Source organism: Natator depressus, chromosome 17, assembly GCF_965152275.1.
Source record: "Natator depressus isolate rNatDep1 chromosome 17, rNatDep2.hap1, whole genome shotgun sequence".
Taxonomy (NCBI): Eukaryota; Metazoa; Chordata; order Testudines; family Cheloniidae; genus Natator; species Natator depressus.
Genome location: NC_134250.1, coordinates 13,624,598 through 13,651,284, shown reverse-complemented (window position 1 = coordinate 13,651,284; position 26,687 = coordinate 13,624,598). Strand labels below are relative to the sequence as shown.

The window sequence follows — 26,687 nt, the reverse complement described above, 5'->3', positions numbered from 1 at the left end:
CATGCAAATGCCATGCTCCATCTCTGGAGCCCTGCATGAATACAAATGTATATCCACAGATGCAGATATAAATCAGTATCCACGGAACTGCAGGGCTCTCTCGGGAACCACAGCAGGGAAAGGAGCAGAACCTGGGGCTGCCACTCCCAGGAGCCAGTGCCCCGCGCTGGCAGCTCCTACAGCACAGCTGTACCCCAGCCCCACCCACTGGGGCGGGCACTATGCTCATTGGCAGCCGTCCCTGGTCACACTCTTGTGTTCAAGCAGCTTGCACGCCCCCAGACAGGAGACAAACATCCATGTGGAAGGGACGGGGGCGGCGTTAGGGCAGTACCACGCTGGAGGAGCTGCCGGCTTGGGGCGCTGGCTCCTGGGAGTGGCAGCCCCACGTTGTTCTCCTTTCACCTGTATGGTTCCCAGGAGAGCCCTGCGGTTCCGCGGATATAAAGTTGTATCTGTGCAGGGGTCCAGTGATCTCACACGGACAGTGTGTGCTTCGTGATCTGCAGCGGCTGCCCACTGGCCTCCAGGTGGCATGTAAGGTGATGTGTTTGACCTAAAAGTCCCTGAATGGCCTAGGACTGTCTTACCTAAGAGACTATCCTTGTCCTGTTCAACACCACTACAGCAGAGCTCAGGGGAGGTACTTGAGTTGGGGCCTTTTTGCTGTATGTAAGTGGGGGAATAGTCCTGCTATTGTGGGGAACTTTCCTGGCTTCTGCACTATCCCGGTGAAGTGGGCTAGTGAAAGGATCTGAGTCCTCACTCCCACTTCCTTTACCCAGTAGCCTTGCTGCCCTTGAGGACTCCCCTTCCACTCTCCTGTCTGGCAGAGTCCTTGTAACCCCAACAAGGCTGGGCCCAGGATTCCTGGGGGGCTCGACCCCCCCCCCCCAACCCTGCTGTGGTCACCTAGGACAGGGGCTAGGGTGTCCCCACTCCGGGTTACTCTCTGCACTGGGCACTTCTCTGACCCACTGACCATTACGTACAATTTAAAGCAAATGCAAGTTATTTAATCAACAATTACTTTTAAAAAGAATAAGGAAAAAATGGAAAAGGTTAAAGGAAACACATCACCCCGCTCTGTGGGAGGGAACATCACAAACAGCATCTCTGGAACGTCAGGGCAGTTCACAGTCTGCTCCTTGTAAGTCCCAGGCCTCCTGCTCAGGCCCAGGCTGTGCTGCAGGGATGCTGTGGGTTGGACACTTGCTCTGGTGGTGGCCACACGTTCTCAGGCTCTAAGCGGTAGGACCCTTCTTCCCAGTGTCGCCCCCGCCCTGTCGGGGTTACGATGCCGAGCCCCTTGGCTGAGGCGTCTCCCTGTGCTGGGCCCGCTGACCAGGGTCCCCCTCGCTCTCCTCAGCTGCTCACGCACCCAGCTCTGGACTGCTCCAGCCGCAGCTCCACCATTCTGTCTCTGCACTGCTGCTCTTCCTCCAGCTCCCTGGGCCGCTTCTCTGGCCCCTCTGGCTCTGGTTGCTGCAGCTCTGCTCCCAGGGCAAGTCTGCTCTCTCTGGGCTGTGCCTCTGGCTTTGGGGCTGCAGCTCTGCTCCCAGGACTGGGTCTGCTCTCTCTGGATCTGGCACAGCTCTGCTCCCCAGCTCAGCTTGGGCCCCTGCTTTCTCCTTAGCTCGGCCCCACTCTGTCTGACCCAGGCAAATCCAGCTCACACTGGAGCACAGGACCTCCCTGGCCTCCTAACTCCCTGATTAGCCTGCCCATCCTGTCATTCAGGCTGACCTGGAGCATTGGCCTCTCCCCATTGTTCCTGGGGACTGTCAGTCTCAGAGTCCTGATTTCCCATTGACCCTTCCCCTTTTGGTACTGGGAGCTAGCAACTAAAAAACCCCCACTGAATGTTAGTAAGGGGGCAACAGTCCCCTTACATGTAGAAGAGTAGGTGCTGCTCTGGCAGGGAACTTTCGCTGAGCACCTCTCAACTTTGGACTTCACTTTCTCGCTCTGAAATAGCTCTAGGCCTGCTTCAAAGTGCATCTTTTCTAACAGGGCCCTGGAATGGTCTTGAGAGGGGTTTCCAGTTGCATTTAGGAGGAAATATTTTAATTTTGTTTTCCCTCCCCTGTTGATTGTATGGATTTGCAGGGGTGGGGAGGGAAAGCATGTGCTGCTGTTTTGGATCTCAGTGACTGGGTTATGAGTAGCAAAAATGCTTAGAGCCTGGAATAGCCGTCACTCATTGTCCAGTTATTTAAATATGAACACATGACAGCCAACTAAAAAGGAATCAGATCTCATAATAGCTGGAGATAATAGGGTTTACTTGTTGTTTTTCATCTTTTTCTCCAAAGTGATTTACTGATAGAGTTCCAGTTTCCAAGCAGAGATGGTTAAAACTCAGAATTGCTGCTTCTGTTCCAAATCAGAAAAAAAAACCAAAAAAACAAAATCTGTTTCTGATTAAATGAAATTGAAATTTTTTTTTGCTAGGTTAAGCAAAACTTTCGGCTGGAATAATATTGAAATAGATTTTGAAACAGTCATTTCAAAATGAAAAATCTAAACGTTACATACCAACAAGGTCAAAGCACAACATTACTGACCTTATCCAAAGAGTTCATTTTTACAAAATCTGAAATGAAATTTTATTGACAGTCCTGTAGAAAGGTTCAGTTTTGACACAGTAACTCTTTTCTGACATCGGAAAATTTTAAACCAGCTCAATCTTCAAGCTTTTTCCAGGATTTCACAAGCCAAGTGCCTGACAAATATCCAGAAGTACTGAAACGATACACTGTCCATTTGTGTCGTGTGTATTGGTTGTGCAGCAGAGTCTCCTAGTGGGAAAATGAGCACTGACACTGCCACACTATTGCTGCTGTTAAAAACTGTTTTAACCAGCAGCCTCCATTTTTCAGCACTCTTTAAAATGCATTTAAAAGGAGTTAAGTCCTGTTAGCCCTTAAGCAGAATTTTGATTTAGTACTGCTAGGCACAGGAAGAGAGAATGGAGTATTAAGAGACGGAAGGTTGAAATGAGGGTCCTTCATTTTGCAATTCTGGCTCAGGAGAATTTTCTTTTGGTCTTTAACTACAGATAGCTCAAAATTCATGAGCTGGCAGTCAGTGCTTGGAAGAGGCCAGAGTAAAAGCTTGAACTGGATTCTAAAGCTGGACAGAGCTTCTGTTTGGGCACAGACAGTAGTTGGAATGGAGCTGGGAAACCCACACATGCTCTGGTTACTCCAGCCTAATTATGTCTATAAGTCATCTTCATAAAAATATCTGATATTTCATTCATAATAAAATATGGCTTGGAAAATGTTCTGTACACACCAAACAAAATGCTGTGGACTAAGTCTATTAGAGGTGGTTGAAATTTTTATGGCGGAGTTGGAAAGTGGATCTGTTTTATCTAAATGAGAATTTCCTTTGGAAGTGACTGGTTTTGTTTGTTTGTTTGTTTGTGTTTTATTTACTATTAAATTTTTCAGGTTTCCCTTGAAAAACTGAACTCCAGATATTTACTGGAAAACTGACATTTCCCATGGAAATTTGCATTGAGACATAATAGCTATTTTCAAACTCTTTGTGGTTTTTGGTTTTCAGTCACTTGAAAATTGAACCATTTTGCAGGGTTGCATTTAAAAAACTGAGCTTTTTTTTTTTCTTTTTAAAGAAATCCAATGGAAAAATACTCCTTTCCTGACCAACTCTATTTGCTACTCAGTAGTCTACATGGAATCAATTCTTAATAATTATTAACACAAAGAAATGCAATATAAAAAAATAGGAATTTAAATGCTGGTGTCTTCTCAGTGATTACTGTGCATTTGGGAACTTGGAAGAAATTTAAAAAAAAAAAATCTATGAAATGCCTAGTGGGACCTTTAGAGTAATGTTGTAAGGGAAAGTGCATGCTTGCATGATAAGCAGAATGCTATTAAGGGAGTAAACAATACATTCTCACCTTCACAGATATGGAGGCTTTAGCACATATTTTTGCCACTGCTTCTCTTCTGCATATTTCATGCAAGGAAAATAATGTTAGCCCCAAAAAACTTTTCAAATAAATGAGCTTAATCTTGGAATGGGCCAACCGAATAAAATAAAACACCTGAATCTGGAAGCACTGGAAATCTTTTAGGAAAAGACTGCTTTCACAGATTTCTAACACAGGTTCACCCAAGAAATTTGAATACCTCTGACAAACACCAAGACATTTTTGGTGCAGATCTGATCACCTTTTTTAAAAAAGGTTTGCCCATCGATTGCTTTGACACATGCCCATATTTCATCACTCTCCCTGCAAAGTAGTTGAACCAAATTCTCTATTGGTGTAACTTCTATTGAAGATCTGTGTTCTGTTGAAATAAGGGGTAGAGATTTGTCTAACCTTTAAAAGGGAACCTTTCCATTTATATTCCCCTCTGAACTGTTGTACCTATAGACCCCAGTCACAGCTCAGACCCTCTTATACTAGGCTGTGTGTGTGTACACACACACACACACACACACACACACACACACACACACACACACACACACACACACACAGAAAACCCAATACCTATCTGAAATTGTTTGTATACAGTAGCATCATGAGGCCCTATCAAGATGAGAGCTCCATTGTTCTAGGCATTATCCATACCTGTAATAAGAGGTAGCTCCTGCCCCAAAGAGCTTTGACTTTTAATTAGACAAGACCGATAATGCATGGAAGGGGAAACAGATACACAGCACTGAAATGACCTGTCCAAAGGCACATGACTGGCTACTGGCAGAGCTGAGGATGGAGGCTAGATCTCTAAGATCCTAGTCCAATATCTACTGGACCACACTATATCTCACTTACTGCCTGTGTACACCTAGCCACATCAGTGCTGTAATCGGTCTTCACCATTCTCCATTCCCATGGCTTTTATAAGTTGAGCTTCGTATGGATCATTTAAAAAGCAAAATGCTGGAGCAGACCCATATCTAGAAGAGTAATACTTCGCTACTCTATAGGATGTATGTTACACACACCAATGCAGAGAAAAGATTCTTGTAGATATTCTATATTAGTCTGACTATTGAGACTAGATCAAAAATAGGTGTTTTTTATATTTTTAATCTTTTTTTATATCCCTGTGACTCCACCAAGGGTAGGAAAGTATTAAAAATAGTTATTCTAAATATTACTTGCTGTAAATTAGTTTCTTGTCTAGTTTAACCTTCAGCCAGACATCTCGACAAGGGCCAGACATTGTGACAGCATGGAGACCAAGCTAGCAACCTCGTCTGAGACAGACAGATACAAGTGGCATCCTAACATAGTAGAATGTTTAACTGGGCAGACTAATAACAAGAAGTCATCTAGGGAGAATGCAGAGAACATTTCCTTTGGATCTCAATGCCATTAAATTCCACTGAAAAGATCTGGCATAATGAGCACAACAGTGTCCCAGCATTTGCTACACAAAAAATCATTAGTGATGATGCTCAACCAAGTAGGGTCCATGCTGTGACCATACCCCAAGGTAAATAGAAATATATTCAGTAAGCCCCTGTTGGCTGAGGTTTCTGGAGTGAGATAGCAGGCAAACAGCTTTCGAACATGTTACTGAAGAGTAGGGGGTCAGCTGTAAAAAGCTAATGAAGTCAGCCAGTGGGAAAGATAATGTTTAAAAATAATTTTGATCTCTACCATGGCAATTTGGTCCCGGAGATCAAAGGAACAATTTGCAACGTAGGTTATAACGGGGCCTAACAAAGCAGCATGATTTCTGTGCAGTCATGAAAGCAATTTTATACAAGAAGCAGTCTGCCCCACCTTCTCAATCTCGGGCAGTGTAATGGGCTGTCATTTAGTAGGTCATGTATCCATTGACTTCTTTAACTAGCGAAGGATCATAGTATCCAAAATATCAGACCTTAAGAAGGTCAAACTTTCCAGCAAAAAAGCTACAAACAAATGGAACCCTTGACCCTAACCCAAGGAAGTATCCCTGTTCAGGAAGGATGTACACATAATTTTAAGAATATCTTCAAGTCCCATTTAAGTCAGATTCAGTTTTCAACAATGTTTTACTGAAAGCCCAAAAAGTATTGGGTTTGGGAGGCAGGTACTCACACCATTGTGAGAAATTAAAGACATTTCCTGCAAGAAACAATTGGCATTTTCCAACCAGCTACAATTATTATAAGTTATCATTACCCATATGAAAATTCAATGTGGATGGAGATCCAAAATCATCTTGGTGAAGAAGATGTGGCTCTGGAGCTCAATGTCCTGCAAGATCAAGATGAACTTGTCTTTTGTTTCTAGAGAATGCAACCCAAGACTCCCTGTTTACACTGACCTTCCCACAGTAATAGGGAAGTCAGTCTCTCTCTCTCTCCTGCCACCCCAAGTCCTAACTAGGACCATGCTGATTCTTAAACACATTGTATTTGGCAAACGTACCATGGTTATTGGCATTATAGAAACAGGAGGACATCCTGATCTCCCTTAAGTCAATCGGAGTTTTTCTGTTGACTTCAATGCAGCCAGGATTTCACCCTCAGAATCTAAACAAGCCTTAATTCGGAACTAGATTTGACAGAAAGTGTTGAATATTGCTCTTAATAAAAATGAGTGCTCTTTAGCCAATAAGCCAAAAGGTGGAAAACCCACTATGCTAATATATGTTGTTTGTCTGGAACAGACACATTTTTATGTCCACAGACAAAGTTAAAACTCATTCCAAATGCCCCTCACAGCCTTCAGACTTCTTTTCTGTTGCTTGTGTGATGTTCGAAGGCCAGGGGCCAAATTCTTAGCAGCTGTAAACAAGTGAGAGGCCCCTGAAGTCAGACTTGCATTCAGTCCATCAGGTCTGAGTTGGGCACCAAGCAATTCAGAATCCAGTGAATAATAGGGACTCCATCAAACAGACATGTATCAATAAATACTGAACTAGCTCATGAGCCACAAGCTTTGGAAACCTTTCAAGACAACAGAATCTAGATGGCCTATCACCAAAGGTAATTTGTAGGCCGTGGAGAGGACCATCAGTACATCCACCGGCTGCATCATCTTCATTGCACTAAGCGCTCCCCTGAAGATAGTACTTCCATATTTAAAATCACAGTTCCAGCTTAACTGCTTTTCCAGTGCTAATTCTGGAGGTAAATGCTGTCTGGGTTGGCTGTACTTGAAGGAGTGGTCAACATATGACCGTGTCTACTACTATTTTTAAAAGTGCCGCTGGTGGTTTATTAATCTTACGAGCCTCTGGATACTACTTGATCACATGTGCTTGAATTTTTGAGAAGTTTTTTGGTTGAGCTCTAATACTCAGCGGAAGTGTAAGAAATTAACATTATTTCCATAGCTGATAACCTCAGAACCACAGTGATTGCCCATGCTGTGTGTTTGAGGAGTCATCTTGTACTTAATGACTCGCTTAAAATGGAAGTTTTTTTAGCCTGCTATAGAAGACGGGCAGAATGAATGGCAAAAATATGACAGAACTGCTACAGTCCCTGGCCATCTGTTTAGGACCTTTATAGAGTCCTGATTTTAAAACTGCACACATCTGAGGTCTCTAGCAGACTTTTTGCTTTGCAGAAGGCCGTGTATTAGGCTGTGCCGTCCATACTACCGTCACTACAAACTGGTATTTTTTACATACCGTTGTGAGCAGATGCCTTTCTCAACCCGCTCTTAAACAAAGACAGATGTGCAGTGCTGAAACTCATCCATTTCTTGTTACAAAAATGCTCGATACCTGTGCATATGTAAGAGGGGCGTTAATAGATATAGTGTCAGTAGATGGTGCTCATGAATATGTAGGATAGTTTCTGGGTTTTAGACAATCGGAAGAACTTGTTGTGTACTGCAAATAGCCATTCTTAATACTTCCTACGGTTTGTCTTTATTAACAAAGATGTTAACAATAACACATGCTTGGGTCTGAACTTTGCACTTCTTCCAAGGTGCTTCAGCACCTAGGGTTCCTAGTTCAGATTTCTCAGCTCACACTTCAGAGCCTCTTTCCTCTAGAGCACCATTGCCTCCTCCTTTGTAGTCTGTTACACCACTCGGATACATGCTTCACTGAGCAGGCAGAACCCACTTAAACCTTTCCAAATAGGAACAGCACCTACAAGCAAGGTGGGTTGTTCCAGGGGAAACAGTTTAACAACCTGCTAAACCCTGACTGAAACTAATAATCAAGGGAGATGGTAGAAAACTTGTAAGAGCCTACGGAGCATTATTGTCAGTTGTGCTTTAAAGTGTTTGGAAGCCTTAAGTATACGTACATGCTAATCCCATTATCTGTCCTTCATGGTGAGTTACCTGAGCAAGTTTTCTGTTTTAGTTTTCCGTTAGAAAGAATAGATCTGAATCACTTACATGAAAACAGAGAGCCTATCATCCGATCTGAACAGAGAATGTGTTGAACGGAAGCTACTGAATGATTTCATAGGCTATCTATAATTACAGCTAGCAAAAGCCACTTTAATGATGATGCGCAGAAGTTGAGAGGAATAATAATAGGCTGAAGGATGTGGGCACACTGTCCGCACGGGAGCTGCTATATCACACTTGGTGCCTGTCTCTGCATAAATAATTCTGTTTCAGAACTGCCTCTTCTGATTAAAACTTAATCTGACATGTGCACACACAACGTTGAGTCCTGCTATCCTAAAGAACAGGTTATGGCTAATTTGCTCTGCAGACTCTTTGCATCAAAAATACATCAAAATTCTGTTAAACATCTTCTGCCATTTTTACTGATATCACTATGTGACTGGATATACTTACTGGATACAATAATGGAAAAATAAGATCAAGGTTATTTTGGTGTGTGACCTACAATAAAATTGCTGTGTAGATTAGGATCAATTTCTGGAGACTATTTTCTATCCTGGTAACACACAGGGTTTGGCTATTTCTGTCTGTTCCCTAGGGGATAGTGATTATGGTTTACAGTGGCTTTTTGAATACTTATCTTTTTTTATAAGCCTCTAATGTTTGTATTGTACTGTTAAAACATAATAAGGTCCTTGTTATGATGACGAGACTGGTCATGTAACCTCAATGTGTTGGGGAATTTAAGTACTGTGCATATCTGTGGTAGATTTTATACCACAATAGCTAGGAATAACTTATGCACACAAATATAGTTTTGCTCATTCAAGGACCATAGAACTTGGCCATATATTAGTGGGCTTGTCTAACTAGTTAGTGCACAGCAAGCCAGGATGTAGATCTACAGCACGCTTATGTGCCGCACGCTAAGTGGTCATGTTGGCCACCCTACCATATACTAAAATGTCCACAGTGTCTTTCACATACTCACGATAGCTCAATGAGACCTTTGAACAGCAGTATGTGTACTCAAGCTGGGAGTCACACCACTGGCTCATAGTGTAGACGTAGCCTTAGTGTGCAGCAGGCTAGCACGTTGCACACTCATACCATGGCTTGCTGCACACTACGTTACTGGGTGGACAAGGCCAGAGATGTGCTGAGGAGATGGGTTTTTGGATGCAGTTTAGGTTTCAGGCAGAATTTGGGATTCCGGTTTCAGGCTGAATTTATAGTTTATATCTTCAGGTTAGATAAATTTGATACCTCCCCAAGATGCCTGCTTAGAAATAGTCTAATGTAAAAGAGGGATAAACTATTAGAGTTAAGATTACAAAATTCTGGTCTGATCATGCAGTTGTTCTAGATGCCAGTAGTTTAACTGTGTAACAATTTTTAAGTATCAACCCCAAAGGGATTAAGAAGTGGTACGTTCTTTTTCTATAGTTTTTTCAGAGCTGAGAGTACAGAAATTCATCATAGCAACTAGTGCAGTGTATCTGCGATTGGGAGTCTCTTAAATATAGACTTCCGCCAAAGGTCATTCTTTAATATTTTATCTTTTGCTGATGCAGTCAAATCCAATGCACGTGGTAGCTGGCAATGGTGCACTTTTTAAAACTGCTTGTTTTGGGGATTATTGGAGAAACACAACATTAATTCTTAATTTTGTACAAACCCAATTACCAAGTGTATGTATCATTCTGATTGGACAGGGGGTGGCACAGAGCAATAATTGCTTCAGCTCCACCAACTGTAGAATGCATAGACCTAAAAAGTTTTGTTGTAATATTCTCCAGTATGTCAAATGTTAAGCTGGTTATATTCCTTGCACAGTTTCAGCGATAAAATATACTTTATATTAAAATACTGTGGGCTTTGTATAGGGAGTTGCTGGTCCCAATCCAGTTCCCACTGGATAGGTGGTTACATCAAATGGCCACCACAGATGGCTTTAATATGGTAGTCTCATCAGTAAGGCCAAGAATTATATGGGCATTACTGTTGTTTACATGGCACCAGAAGAGACCCATAATATAAAAGTCTCCAGCCCCATAGAGCACGCAGCTTAAGGATAGGGGAGAGAAGCGGGAAAGCATCACAAGAATATATTATTTTGTCTGTTTAGTATATTTCCCTTTTTTCCCCCCTGCCAGCCCTTTAAATGGCCCCTTCAAGTGAGGATTTGAGACATACTAGTTTGGCATGAGTTGGCTGAATCTGACACTACCATTGCCCACCCTGTACTTTTTTTATAGATAAACAAAAGCCCTTTGTCATCCAGGTTTTCAATCTGGCACCTTTCAGAAACATTAAATAAAAATTAATAATCCCTGTCACACAACTCATGTCTCTGTTTTGGGCCTTATACTTCACCCTGAGCATGTGCCTGGCATAGCCTTTGCAACACCTCTCACTTGGCGAGGGACACATGTTTGACTAAGAATAGGCATAGAGGCTCAGGCCTCAGATCCCACCTTTTGCCTTCTCTGCTTTTCCTTGGAGGTTGAAGGGCTTTGCATTTTCCAGGGAAATCTCTGCGCAATACCAACCCGCTAGCACCCTTCTTAAAAAACAGGATTTGTTTTGAAAACAGAGAATCTGATTAAAAGAAATGGTTTACATATCAGTATATTTGACTAAAGCCCAGTGAGACAGGCTTTCCTTAGCTTAATTACAGAAAGGGAAGAAAATCTACATCTCTAGAAAGGAAGGCCTTTTCTGACTCTTCCACTGTTAAGTCCAGAGAGCATTTCTCTCCCCCATCCACCCTACCTCCCCTCCGCTTAACAACCAGAACTGAGTACATAATGGATTTTTTTTTTTTTTTTGCTGCTTCAGGAGCCAAACCAAAAGGTTGGGGGTGGGGGGGGATTGTTTTTAAATAAAATAAAATAAAATTTAGTTCAAATCGGAACCAATATTTCCAAAAATTTTCATTGACTTGAAAAACTCAAAAGTGCATTTAGAATCAAACAAAACATTTCAGTTGACTTGAAAAGAAACTCTTAGACTTTTTTTTCATTTTGATTCATGTTATTTTAAATATTGGCCAAATGAAAAAAATGAAATGCTGTTTCTAAGTCCAGTCAAAATAACATGTTTTGACTTTAAAAAAAATCAATTAAAGCTATTCGTGAAATTCAACCTGAATTTGCAAATAATTTCAGAGACCCCCTGCATTTTTTTGGCAAAACATCTATTTGCCAAAAAAAAGATTTCACCCAGCTCATTATCAAGCCCTGGTGTTAGAGTTCATTAGCTAATCAGGGAGAAGCTCCATCACTGTTTCCACAAGGAGTGTTTTCTGTCCCATTTTCTTCTCCCTTCTTCCTCCTCCCCCCACCCTAGTATTGTCCCCTATTTATCTCTGGGAAATTCCCCCAGTTTCTTGTTTCCAAATCCAGCATTCCAAAAGTTACGTTAATTTCCACTTTTGTAGACACTTCTAACTAGCCAAGGAATTGACTTTTGATTTGTCTGCCTGGTGTTGAGACCAGGCTTCTCTTGACCTACTTGTGGGCATTATGCTAGTTGCCATTTTCCTTGGGGGGCTGGGAACAACTTTTTCACTCATCACCATATTGGCAGGGATGGGGTGGTTTTTTTTTTTGTTTTTGTTTTGTTTTTGCCTCCCAACAGCAGGTCTGGCTGTCAGTGGGGTGGAGTAGGATTTTACCCATGTTAGAACTAGTATTGTTTTCTTGTGAATTGCTTGGGAGATTGCTTTCTATAAGCCAGACTCTTTTAATTAGTTCACTTCCTAACTTTTTTGATAGGGCTGGGGAAATATCCCTTCCGTCTGCCATAAAATCATTGTTTGAGAGAATCAAAACCACTCACCTTTTCATCTTGCCTGTGATGGGGTAGACTCAGTGTGCAGGACCTCTCTTGGAGGCCTCAAGGGTCTGCGTTACCCCACCCCAGACTAGAGTAGAGGAGAAGTCCTCCAGGCAGCCTAGAGTGGCTACAGAGAAGCAACCAATTGGAGGGGCTGCTGGAGTGACCAATCAGGTGTCAGAAGGGCCATATAAAAGGCAAGCAGGTGAGCAGAGAGTTCAGTTTCTTCCTGGAGCTCCAAGAGGACCAGGTGCCTGGCTGGTTGAGCAACAGGATTGCAGACAGGTCAGTGTGGGCAGGCTGAGCCCACAACCTGGCAAGAGCACTGAGATGGGGTCTGGTTGCAGATTGAGCCCAGGGAGGACTGCTGAAAGGACACCAGCTGCAGGTATAGAGATGAGCCTGGGTTGGGTTGTTGAAGACAGGGCATCTGGGAAGAAACCTTAGAGCTATGGCCCCATACCAAGGCTGGGGAAAGAACCTGAGACTGTATACCCTGGAACGGGGGATAGTGAATGCAGCTCACTCAGAGGGCTGAGTCACTGAAGACCTGCTCAAAAGAACTGTGATTTCAGGCATTATTGGCCAGGGAAGGGGGTGCTCACGAGAGGCAGGTGCTGACCCCGTTACATTGCCGTTTATGCTTCGGCACAGTCCAGCGAAGTACTTGAGCATGTGCTTAACTTGAAGCACAGGAGCAGTAAAGCACGTGCTTTGTAGGATTAGGGCTCAGTTGACCTACATACCACACAAGTTGTGTATTAAAGTATAAAATCACTTCAATAATATGCGCAAAACAAACCTGTCTGTCTCTTTCCACAAAGACCACATTTGTAACAGTAAGAATCTTTTGCACTTTCAGTGCGTCTTTCTTCATGGATCTCAAAGGATGAGCTTAGCTAGTAAATCAAGCACACGTTGGCCCCATTTTACAGATGAGGAAATTAATGTACAGGGATTCAGCTAGGGTGAATCAGTGGCAGAACAGGCATTAGAGTCCCAGTACAGGGAGTTCACACAATCTAGCAGAGAGTACTGAAAAGATGTACAAACCCTGTACTCCAGTGCTTGTGCAGAGGGATGTTCCCACTGAGCTTGGAATTTTACCTACTTCATGAGAGCAGGATCAGCCCTGATCACTAGACCTGGATTATGCTTTTTGCTTGAAGTTATTTTGACGTTAGACTGATTGTGAAGGGTCATTTTGTTTAAAGAACATTCCTTTTAGGGTGATTGCTTTGCTACTGTCGGACAGCAGCAGCAAATTGATGGCTACGGCATTTCTTTGAGGGCAAAGGGAACAGGAAAGGTAATTGTTCTTAACACTGTGAAAAATATTTCTGTGGCTGTAGAGATGAGGTGGTCTAGTTAACCTGACATCTCCCTGGGTCTCTCTCGCTCGCGCACCATTTGTGTATCGCATTTCCTAAAGTCATCAGCCATTCTCTTTCTATTAAAGTGAGTGCAGTAATCTTAGCAGGTGGCAATCAGACAGCACAGAGTCTTTTTCTCTAACAGGCTACAGAGTGCTTCATCTTCCGGTCCCATCTCAATCCTGAGGGCATAGACCTTACACTCATGTGAATATCCTGAAACATAAAGATACTGACAAGCACAGTGAATGATTCCTAGCTGTCATTTGAGAGAAATAAATGCAAATGTCTTCCCTTTCCAGGAAGAGCAATGTAAAAATGCCTCTCCTATTTTGAAAATGCGAACTGGAACGATTGCATGGAGCCTTTCCAGATGCACACTACCTGCTTGTCAGGATGAATTCCATTGAAAAACGCTGAGGTCTGGCATAACACAAAACAAAAAAACCCCATCACAACCAATCGTGCAAGTGCACATATAGTGCAAGTATTTTAACTCTGGAAAGAACCTGCCTGACATTTCCCATAGAGTGATTCTTTCATGCTTGTGGGCTTCTTCCCGCAAGCTGTTTTCTCTGCTGGTGCCTCCCTGCTCATACTGCTGGCAGTATGTTTCCTCCCCCCCCCCCCCCTTACAGTCTATGTGCTCAGGATAACACATGCTTTTCCTGAAGCTTGATCCAACACCTTCTGAAACCCGTGGGAGTTGAAACAAGCCCCTGATTCCTGGCACCTCAGGCCTGCAGAGTAAGGTGGCTTACTTGATAGGAAGGTAGCCTCCATGAATCTAGAGACCCTAACTCCATATTGCAGTGTCCAGAATCAGTTCTCCTTCCTACTTTAGCCCTCCACAATGGCCTACCTATAGCCTCAAGGAAACTGAGATGCCAAAAAACTCCTGAATTTATTACCACACCAGTGACGTTTTCCTGCTTGAAAAGGGTGATTGGAAGGGAAAGTTAAATAGCCCCTGTACTAGTGAAATTATGTCAAACTTGGTTCTTCATGTATTTACCCACCCCCCACTTTTTTTCCTTCTCACATATGACAAAAATGTCTAGAGAAGAGATCACTGATATTTCAACATCACTAGTAAATTTCAGTACACAAGACAAATCATTATATATTCTTTTCTCATTAATTCCTAAGGCAATAAATTTTTGTTTGGAAGATAATTGGAAATGCATCACCCACCGCTCTTTTGTTGTGTATTTCAAAGGTTTGTGGGTGAAAGATTTATTTTTTGATTTGTTTCTTTGAGATTCACTCTATAGAGCTTAGTTCAAAAAATTATTTATGTATTCTAGTATCCCCATGACCTGGCTTTCTATGCTTGATAGACAAGAGGTTACATAGTCACCATTATCAACTAGTGGAGGGACATGCATCCAGTTTTACTTCTTTCTGGATGGATGAATGGTTGGCTAATAGCTGTTGCATATTTGAGTCTTATGCTGAAAAATAATGACTTTCATGATTCTTTTTCCCTCCAGGAAATATACCATAGTAAACTTTTGAAACATGCATTCTATCCTAAGCATGCATATTTTTAACACACAATTTGCTCCTTTTGTAACTATATGTATAAAGGACACTGCCAAGTTAAATGGCCAAACATGGCTTAATTTAAAAGTGGATTTTTTCCCCTCATTGATCTAAGTGTTGTGATTTGGTTTATGTTCTCCCTTTCAGTGGATCAAACATTAGCTGTGAGTAATGGAAAAATCTTCCATACAGTCAACGTAACTGTGTGGGACACATTAACTAGTTAATGAGTTATTGTAGCAAACAATGCCTCATGGTGGCACAGGGTTTTTTGCTATGATCTAGATTTCTATACACTTAACTGGGAAATCCACTTAAACTGGTTCCCTGGGGACCATCCCCATTTATTTGAAAGCTTAACTGAGACACACTGAACAGGGATATAAGTGAAGAGTAAATGAAACACAGCCCTTTCCAATGAACTTCTCAATTACATGTGCAAAGATGTCTAAAGACTTAAGGCAGGTTAAGACACGGCAACATACAGGTAGCTTTAAGTACTAATGTGTGTTAAAGGCTTATTGGCATTTCAAGCACTTGCGTCACTTTAAGACCCACATTAAGTGGCTCTTGGGATCATTGGGAAGATGGCTTAATTGGAAGGTTAGTCCTGTACTTCTCAGTAGGAAGATGTCCAGATATTGTTCTCTTTGCTCCAGTAACACCTATATGGAAACTCCATGTTCAAAGTAAGTTACTGTTAGTCCTTTGTAAACAGGGTATAGATATGCATGAAATAGATCAATTTGAACTTACTGAAAGAAGTATATCTAATGCTTAGTGTACAAGAAGGGAAGGCAAGACACTTGGATTCTATTCCCTGCATAGTCCCTCTGGGCCACTTCAGTGCAGCCACTTCACTACCCACCAGTGTCAGTAAGGGAAACCTAATCTGGCTTTGTGTGAGCAAGTACAAGTGACAGCTGCTCTGTGCCTTGTCCTCATTGTTCAGATGGGAAGACTAATAATATTTGCCTACTTCACAGGAGTTTGGTAAGACTTAGATACGAGTGTTTCTAGGATGAAAAGTTCTATAAAAATACAAGTAGTTAAACAAATTTTGGTTTTAAATCACATTGGAATTATTTCTCTCTGCTACCGTTCTCATCAGGTAGGAAATATCTGGTAGAGATGTGTCAATTTTTATTTATTTTATTATGACAGCTTGATCTATTTGTGCATAGAGCATGGTCATCCATATTATAATTCCTTTTTAAAATTAAACCCTTATTGATCTTACTGCAACAGACTTGTGTGTATACATACACACATCAGTGCCCTTCAAATGATACCTGAGACATTATCCCTTAGTTTACTACCATATGTTTGTGCATTTTTTTTGTACATTTATTCCTGAAACATAAACTTTTTGTCCCCTATGAAAACTTTGTGATTGTGAGTAAAACACAAGACCATAATAGTTGCATCCCAAGCCTACTAAGTAGTAGTGTTTTGGGGGAAAGAATTTTAGTTCTGTGAACACTTTCATGTTGTCAGAATTATTCTCTGTCCTCAATCAGGATGAAAAGCCAAAATCTGAATTTGTCTTGAAACTGAAATCCCATAATATTTCCTTTTGGAAACACTGAAATGTGGTGGTTCTGAAATAAAATATGCTCGCAGGGATGCTCAGATGCATGAAAAGTGACACAATTCTGAATTCTGTCTTTGTTTTGGTGGTGTTTGAAGTCAAGGGCAAACCTCAGGATCAGGGTATATTTGGGGTGTGTTGGGGGGTTGTTTTGTTTTGTGCAGCACCTAGCACAGTGGGACCCTAATACGTGAATTGGGCTCCTGGGAACTACTGGAATACAAATAATACACAGGGTGTATGTGCTGCTGAGAGCAAGGAAGGTACAGCACTAGCTACAGGGTGTTCCTGGAAGATGCGCACTTGCTCACTGTACTTCTGCATTTGTGCATGTAAACAGGCTTTTGAACCTATCCATTTGAATAAACAGCAGAGGTTCTTAAAAACTGGCTAATTGCCTTGGATAACTAAATATTTATTTTCAGTTTGGGCATTATTAACATAGGAAAGTGCAAGGGAATAACTCCTAGAGCAGCTTACCGTAGTATCTCCTAGATACAAGTGGTGAGCTCTTAAGGGCCACCTCTGTGTAGCCATAGAGTTCTGAATGGATACACATATGTGCTCTTTTTGTGTGTCTCCTAGAATTGTGTGCCTTTCGGGCCAATGCAATTAATCTCGATTTTTACTGCAGGGTAATGGAGATCAGAATCTGACCCAGCAGGGCTGGCATGGCACATCTGGTATCCCAGCACTATCTAGAGCCATACAGAAAGAGGCCAATGTAAATTGGAGAACACAGATGGAATAAAAAGTGGTGGGTGTGGAAATAATATCAAACTGTGGGTGCTGTAATAATTATGCAAAACATTAATGAATAACACCACAAAATAGGCCCAACCATGATCATTAGGCATCCCTGGCATGTGTTTGTGCCATAACTGTCCAGTGCCTAGAGCCCTGGGTATGATCCGTTATCAATTTAAGATGGAGAAAAACAATGGGGGAAAAAGCAGGGATTGTAGAGTACAGGTATGCTAAGACTTTACATAAAGGTTTCTGGGAAGAATATATTGTTTGTTGTATGCCTCAGTCCATTTCTGTGTGGGAGAAAAGACTTGAAGTTATTGTAATAAAATATAAACTGTGATTTAAAGAACTTTAAACCATTAGGTGGGGGTAGGGTGACCAGACAGGAAGTGTGGAAAAACTGGGACAGGGGTGGGGAGTAATAGGAGCCTATATTTAAAAAAAAAAAAAAAAAAAAAAGACCCAAAAATCAGGACTGTCCCTATAAAATTGGGACATCTGGTCACCCTAGGCAGGGCGGGGGAAGCATGAGCAAATGTTTCCTAGAGAAATCTCTCCCTACAATCTGTTTCACTGAGTTACCTTTCTTGTAGATTCAAACATTGCCGATATTCCATTGGTCACCCAGAAAGCCCTAGGCACTTACAGCTGTGGAAAAGGCTTAGGGCTTTGCTTCCTTCCCAACAGATTCCCAGGTTTGGACATGGCTAAGAATTGAATTCAAGGCCTGATCCAAACCAATGGAAAGTCTCCAGTTGAAGTCAGTGAGCTTGGATTGGGGCCTTTCCAGAACTCTGGTGCCGTTGACAGCATCAATAATGCTGATACATCACACACCACTATGACTTGAATAAAAAGTGGTGTGTACACTCTATTGGTCAAGAGTAACAGCCATGTAAACTAAGGGCCCAATCCTGCAGGCACTTACCAAATGTAGTGCAAAATCTTGGCCCCACTGAAGTCCATTGGGAGTTTTGCCATTGATTTTAAATAGGGCCCAGATTTCTCCCTGCAGAGTGCTTGCTACGATGAGTAGTTTAATTAGGATTTACAGTGGTGAGCACTACGCTGACAGTATTTGCAAGGATTGGGCTCCAAGGTATTACAGAGCCTTTTCAGTTTATTAGACGACGCTGCCATCCACACTGGTCAACAGACTGTGGTAGTTCATGGGGTGGGGGAGTGGAGGGGGAGAGAAACAGCCCTTCTTTCTCCTTCTCTTCCATTTTTGGATGATTGAACTCTGAGAGCAGCAGAGACTAACGTGCTGGATTCTGATCTGAAAACTCGGTCCTTAAACCAATGTGTTGCGTGTCTTATTCTGGTCTGTTTCAGGTGTGGCTGTGTGGTGGCAGCATGGAAGTCCTGCCGTGCTCCAGAGTCGCTCACATTGAACGCAAGAAGAAGCCCTACAACAATAACATTGGTTTCTACACCAAGCGGAACGCTTTGCGAGTGGCCGAAGTGTGGATGGACGATTACAAGTCTCACGTTTACATTGCGTGGAACTTGCCACTGGAGGTGCAGCCTGTCCCTCGATTCATGTAGTCTTACCTCTTATCTTTTTAAGATCTTACATAAACAGTACAGAGCTGTCTTTTTGCATCAGGACACTGATGGTGTAAATAAACATAGCTCCGTTGACTTCGCTGGAGGGTATTACTGGAGGACATAGGAGTCCGTGGAGCTATGCCGATTAACACCAGCTGAGGGTCTGGCTTGTTGTTTCTGAAGATTAAACACGCAATTTTTTTGCCTCACGCTTCAATTCATATTTACTGTGTATTCATATCACTGACGTTACCCAGTAAATTTAGTCTTTCTGTGGGGTTAAAGACAGCAAATGATCAAATCTTTCTGCACAGTCAGTAAATGTCTTTTTAACACACTGTTTCATGTGGTGAATGTACATTGCATGCCTTGCTCCACAGACCCATAGTAACAAGAAACCATCACTTCCATAATAACACCATTGTAAATTCTCCAACTTGTAGCCCAAGCTCATTCTGTTGAGAATGTATTCTACAAAAATTGTTGGAAAAACCATTTCTATTCCAAGTTCCCAGCCTTGAACACAGTGCTTCACAAACATAGGCTAAGCAGGGTCTCTGCCCTGAAGACCTTACAGTTTAGAGACAAATAGCATTTAGAAACCATGTTTACAGATGCCTTAGATACACAAACATCCAAGACAATGGAACAGCTATTCATGAAATGGGCTCCAATTCCAACAGATTAGTGTTTGTGTAGCTGCTCTAAATAGTACAATACATTGTGATATCCTTGATGGCTATGTTTATTTCGCATAAATGCTTGAACACTGAGTTTTAGCAAAAACTTCTTTCTTGTGACAACTTCCTGTGGCTTCCCTGCAGAAGCCAGGAGCTTCCTCAAACTCTGCTTTGCAGCAGTTTTGTTACTCACAAAGGCTACATTCCTGCAATCTGATCTGTGTGGGTCAACCTCTGCTTCTGTGCAGAACCCCATTAACTTCAGCAGGACTTTGCACAGGCATAAGGGTCTGCCTCTGTGGGCCAGTTTACAGGATTGGGGCCTCAGCTTGTAGTACTTCATGTCTCCAGTAGCAGTTGTGGGTGAATGTTAGATAGGGCCTGATCCAACTCCCATAGAAATACATGGGAAGACTATTGACTTGAGTGGCCTTTTCACCAGTGAACAGAGTTGTTTACCTATGCCCTTATTAAAGTTTAGTTTCAAGGAGCCACTCTGGCTATCCATATCCAGGCAAAACTCCTTTTGACTTCAACAGGAGCGTCTACCTGCAGAGGGATTGCCAAATATATGCTTGGGCTTTATAGGGCACATCCAAATAAAGAATTCCATTTGGTACAGCAGCCTTTGGTCCTGTAACAGTACAGTGTGCCTGTAAGAAAACACCATCCTTGAGGGATGAGCGTGCTGCCACTGTAGTCTGAAGAAAGGTTAAGTCTGAGGAGATTTACTGGCATTTGGACACGCAGTAACATAGCCTTTGTTCTTTGTCAGAGAACAAAGAGTATTTCCTCGGTGCAGTTGATTAGGTACTAACCTTTTCTGAAAGGGTTTCCTGATTTGATGTGCTGGGGACTGCAGATGGTCCCTAATTAAAATGCTGTTGTGAAACAGATGAGCTGGGGCTTATATGATCTGAGTGTTGAGTACTCCAAGTGCCTGTGATGAAGAAGGAAAGATATCGGGAGTCTGACTGCTTTCTGGCTTTTCTTTGGCTGTATCTGCAGTCATTCCTGTCTAACTTGGGACAGGGTTCTAAGCAAGTTGAGTGGGCTCAGACCCAAGCCTTAGACCTTTCTGTGTAAGAGGCAAGTGAATAAAAGTTTCTTTGGGGGGCTTGCATTTGGGTTGAGTGGTTTTGGTTTTTGGAGCACACCAGGGAGAGTAGATCCCAAGTTTTGAGGGCAGTAGGGTTCTATGCTTAAGGAGCAGAGGGAATCTCACTAGAAATGGTCTTAAAAGAGCAGCTGAGTCTTTTTCAAATGGTTCAGGAATTTTCTATGGGCATTATTAAAGTAACTTGTTCATAACCATTACAAAACTTCCTCAGTGCAAACATGTATTGACCCCTTCTTTTTGTTTTTATATAAAATGTGGAACATGTTTGCTCCGTGTAAAACGCCATGCTCTGAATATTTCAGTCTGACTGGTTTATGGGCCTGCTTAGCACATCATCCCAGCTCACTTCATCCAGATTTTATACTAAATTGAATCCTATTTAGTTTTACTTATTGGTACCATTTTAAAATGCTCTCTTCTGAAAAGCAGAGTGAACAATTCCTTAGAAGATCATTACAAGTGTTGTCCTAGAAAATTGCTTTCCTGACTGAATCTAATGAACTTTGAAAATACAAAAGTATAAAAGACTCCTGTTTAAAGGAATAAGGATGGTTGTATCATGCCTCTAATTTCTCAGACCAAACTATTACTCTAGTTCTTGAAATTACTTAAAGAAGTTAAAGATGGGAATAATCTGAGTCATTTTTCCTGGCCACTGTAGGATTGTTCACATTGGGACATATACAATAGCTTTATTCATTTTCAAATCAACACAAGTAATGGGGCTTCTACTGTTTCCCTTGGGAGACTATTTCAAGTATAATAGTTGAAATTGTCAGGAGGTTTTCCTGAGGTTTAACCTAAACTTAATTGTCTCCGTAATTTTATTCTATTACTCTTGGTTATTTTCCCCCCCCATGATGCCCTGAGTCTGTCTTTTACACCTTCCTAAACATGCTCGCTCTTCAGCCATCTGTTAGCAAAGTTTCACAAATTTCATTCTTTTAGGAGGGACAGCTTTTTAAGCGTACAGCCCTCACAACTGGGGCCTGATTTTCACGAGAGCTCAACACTCAGTCCCTCCCACTCTAATAACCTATGGCCAGATTATCAGCACGTTGGTCACTCAGCTCTTTTGGAAAGACGGACTCTTACTTGGGTGCCTAAATGGGAACTAAGTTCTTCTGAACACTTTGGGCACTGATCCAAAGCCCACTGACTTTAATAGTCTCTTAATCTTTCCTCAAAATCAGTTCTTCCAGCTTCCTAAATCTTATTTGTCTTCTCTGAATTCCTGCCCACTTCGCCTCAATCTGTCGAGTACTGAGGTGTTGACAATTGAAAGAATGATTTTAAACATGTTTTTTAAAATGTATATTTCTTCCTGTTTGTGGCTATGAGATACTTGCCTTTCTATTAACCTGCTTGGACAAGAGTTTTTTAGAAATGGGTGGGGTGGGGGATTGAAAATAGCATAGTTCACCTGTATGTAGAGCGGCGCTTGGAAATCTTCAAGCTGTTCAGCAACCATATCAAAACTCAAGGAAATCCAATCCCTTAAATAACATGGCAAGAATAAACTCTTACCTAAGGTGCCACGTGTGTCTGTCTTTTTCAGAATCCAGGCATTGACATTGGGGATGTCTCGGAGAGAAAAGCATTAAGAAAAAGCTTAAAGTGTAAGAATTTCCAGTGGTACCTGGACCACGTTTACCCAGAAATGAGGAGATACAATAATACTATTGCCTATGGGGAGGTAATTAAGACTAAGCATGTTCTTAACGCACACTGATAAGTATCGTACTGTATAAAGATATGACACATGAGCATGCCAATGTGTATCTAATCAGAAACCTCTTTCAAGATGAACTTAAAGAGCTGCATTTTAGAATCTGTTCACCGTTCCCTGTAATGTTTTGAGCTTTAGGTTCATTCCCAATTTTGGGGTCCCATATATATTCTAAAATGTAAATAGTTACCACAGTATTGTGCATGGTCCCGTCTAACTCCATTGGATAAGCGCGTGTGTGTGTGTGTGTAAAAATATTTTTTGGAATGTGCTGTCCTATTGTAGTAATTTCTTAACTTACACTTGACCTAACTTTTGCCAGTTTGCAGGGGCCTGGACATATGTGCTCTATAGGGTGTAATCCTTTGCCCCAAAGCCATACCTTTGTGCCATGTAAAGAGATGGAATTCAGTATTGACTGGCATTGGGATCACATGAGAATTATAAAAACAGCTATTCACAGTAATTAAATTGCAATACGTTTCCCATGGAATACGTGACTGCCTGGGCAGAGTTGCCAAAACTGCCCAGGGATCCCAGCTGGTCATGAATCCCAAGAACATGTCCCGCTCCAATGTTATGTCTTTTAAGCTGAAAATAGAGACAAGAATTTTTAATGTGTGATATAACTTCACTTGGTCTATATGGGGAGATTCTGGAGAACCAAATGACTACATGAGCAAATCTCATTGCTTGACTCATGTCTCAACACTTTATTCAGTTTACACTATAAATTTAACACGATGTCTGTATTAGTATGTGCAAGCTTCTCCTTGACCTTAAAAGCTCTTTTCAGTTTCCTCAATTTCTCTTCTTCCTCCCCCCACCCCCTCAGGCCAGTAGCATATGTGTACATAATTTCTCACCTCTCCGTTACCACCCTTCTCCTAAGTTCCTTAAAAATGCCTGACTAATGGCAAGACTGCACCAGTTTCACTCACAGCCACAGCTTAGGTGAGCATTATGATCTGGATGATTTAAAAGCTATAAACACTCTGCAGTCTTGCCCACAAGAAGCCCTGCATTGACCCCTATGCCCTCTATTACTCTTCCGAAAAGGGGTGTTGCCAGTGCTTGCTGCCAGCTGCAACATGGGCACAAGAGCGGAGAGCTCTGACCATGTATCCAAGATGGCTGACTGCATCCTCTGGGCCCCTGGGCAAAGGAGTTGGGACTTTTGCCTAATCGCTAGGCCTGGGTCCCATCCTGCTCTCTCATGGTAGCATGAAAAGGGTTCCTGGTGTCCTTTTTCCCCCACACTCCATCATTGCACCCACATAAGACACTCTGAATTTTATTTCAGGGCTTCTAGAGAACTTCAGCATAAGGAATAAAGAGTGCTACCCAGACCCCCACACCATACCGTGGAAGACTTGAAAACATATCACCACACATGTCTAATATCCTAAATACAGAGGCAACTGAAATCATTGCAACTGTCAGTAAACAATAGTTTTTAGTGGTGGCTATTGTATAAATGCAAGTTATTATTAAAACTATCGTGTATGCAGCACACAAACCTATCGCCAACGATGTGTAAAGCATCTTCTTTTCCATAACACTAAAGGCCAGGGACTTCACTGTGATCATGAGTTCCAGTCTTCCCTCCTGTAAGGGACGGATACGTAAATATGCAATGTTTGTTTCTACAGCTTCGTAACAACAAAGCGAAAGAGGTATGCCTTGACCAGGGTCCGCAGGAGAACCACACAGCAATACTGTATCCGTGCCACGGCTGGGGACCTCAGGTTAGGATTTATTTTCTGTTGTACAGTCTGCACAAGTAACAGAGAATCGGCCGAGATTGCTGCAAAGCATAATAAAGACGTGAGGTGGGGTCTGGTCCGTTTAGACTTTCAAATGACAAGGCTGGTCTTCCTGTTAAGAATGAAGAGGGCGGGGGGGGGGTATGTGTTTTTTTCCATTTACTTAGAGCAGTTTTCCAAATTAAATTACCGTAATCTTGAGAGAGCTAGGCAAAGCAAATAGCCAATCGGCAAAATCGAACATGCCTCAAGCAACACATTTTAAGGCATTTTATTTTTTTGTTCATATGCCAGCAAGACGAAGAGACCCCTGGAAAAACAAAGCAAATGGTGGTGGGATTTTTTTTCTGATGGCATAACTAGAATGTTTTTTTTTTTTTCAACTAGGTAAGGACTTAAGGTGAAGCCTTACTAGACCTTAGCCTCATGCTTGTAGGACACCTCTTACTTGCCCAAGAAAGTATGGGCCAACCAAAAGACTCTTTGGACCATTGTCTTAATTCAAATCACCTTCTGGGCTAAAGATCAGTTCCCTAACTTTTGTTGTTGTCATGGTGTGCGTTTGTGATATGATGGCTTATCTTAGGCTGTGATATAATTTTATCCTTCGATACTTTAAAAAGAAACCTAGTAAATTCACTACACTTGAATAGTCCTGGCTGGACAGCCTTGGAGTTGGAAATCCTATGTTTTGCCATAGAACAGGTACTGCACAAACAGTGCCATTGCATCCATCCTTAAAACTGGGGGATTATGCTGTGCTTCCAAGATCTGCAAGCCTCCAAGAATAACTTGCCAAGGCTCCTTTGTCACTTTGCATCCTTCTCTCATTCTGACCTGTGTGTCTACTTTTGTGCTTCCTCTTAACCGGGGATCGCAGTCCTGGTCACATGTGCCAGGTAGTCATCACCTTCCTTCATCTCCATGGAAGAAGGGCATTTTGAGGTGGGATATGAATGAAGAGTCCTAAGCAAGTTCATGATACTTCTGGAAGTAAGAGCCATAATACAATAGGCCACTTGTTTCATTTTTTTCCTGCTTGACCAAAAGCAGGAGAAACCAGAAATCATGAAATTCCTGCCTGACCAAACCCAGGGACTATTGGAGCTTATTCTCATGGGATCTGCAGCCCAATCTCGATATATACACCCAAGAGGTTTTTCAGATAATTTAGCTAAAGATCCAAGTTTTTGGGTGTGTATCAAACTTCAGCCTCCGGAAGTGCTTGAGATTTACGCATCGTTATATGAGCATAATCAAGTGAGAGGTGAGGTGGAAAGGATACAGATCACATGTTCCACAGTCAATGTGCTCAGAGAATGAATGCACCAGTAGATACTGGCTACAGCTAGAATTGGGAAGGCAAACCTGCCGGCATCTCATCTGTCATAATTCTCTTTTCTTCTGTTGCTCCCCTTTTTACCTTACTAAAAATTTGTGCATAGCACTGAACAATCAGGTCAGGCATTACTCACCCTACCTCCTCTGGCTCAACATCTGAACTGAAGGAATTACATCATTTGCCTTTTGCTAGAAAAACTTTTCCTGGACCATAAGTGTGCCAAGATCCACTCTATTGAGGCATATTTAACATCCAGGTAGAGTTTTATTTATTAGAAGGCAAGTCATTTGCCTTTGAGTGGGGTTTTTTGGAGAGGAAGGACTGACTATCATTCCAGAGGCTCTGGGAACTTTATTGCATGTGTTGTATATTATTTCCCTTGCTCTACTATGTTGGTTTTAGTTTTTTGATTCCCTCTGTCTTCCAGATGGACAGTATCATGTATATCACCCTATACATGACCATGTCTTCTAATGGTAGATTTAAAAACAACTCTACCCAAGCAAAGCACTACACTGCCACACAGTTCTTGCCCTGGGCAGAGGATGAGCAACAAAATTAGCCACACATGACACCTTGATTAATGCATCACAGAAAAGCATTCCAATATGACAGGAATAAGGGGGTATAAAAAACTATGCAGAATAGAATCTGAGATCCAAGGTGCCTTTATAAACTGCCACTGTTTGACAAGTTCACTCTACCTACAAAGTAAGTTCCCTATCAAGCCTTCTTCATCTCAAAAGAAAAGTGCATAAGCATCCCACAAGGACTCAGGGTGAAGTCTTAATTCCTGGTCCCAGTTGTTCTGTAAGCCAGCATCTCTATTCTCTGGTCAATGAGGTTCTCATTAGAAGTTGTGAGAAAGGGAGGCTCTAAGGTTTATTCTGCTGTTTCTTCCATCAGTGTTACCTGAGAGCGCTCAGGGCTGCAATTGCATTCATTAAGATCAAAACTCTGAAATATAACACAATAAAGACCATCACAGTAAGTGCTCACCAGATATTTGCATAATAAGAAGCTTGCCTAAGGAAATCAATTTCTCACATACACCAGAAAGGAGTGCGAGGGGGGAAAAAGGTCTCCTGCAAGACC

General features: G+C 42.0%; 1 protein-coding gene across 2 annotated transcripts in view; it reads left to right on the top strand.

Annotated features, from left to right (window-relative positions):
* The window catches only part of GALNT17 (polypeptide N-acetylgalactosaminyltransferase 17), a 276,769-nt gene that overhangs the window by 240,455 nt on the left and 9,627 nt on the right, over positions 1-26,687 (top strand). For both annotated transcript variants that reach the window (XM_074974323.1, XM_074974322.1), the window contains 3 exons: positions 18,740-18,925; positions 22,314-22,451; positions 24,137-24,232. In XM_074974323.1, the coding sequence (XP_074830424.1) occupies positions 18,740-18,925; positions 22,314-22,451; positions 24,137-24,232 (420 nt within the window). The remainder of the gene's footprint in view (positions 1-18,739; positions 18,926-22,313; positions 22,452-24,136; positions 24,233-26,687) is intronic.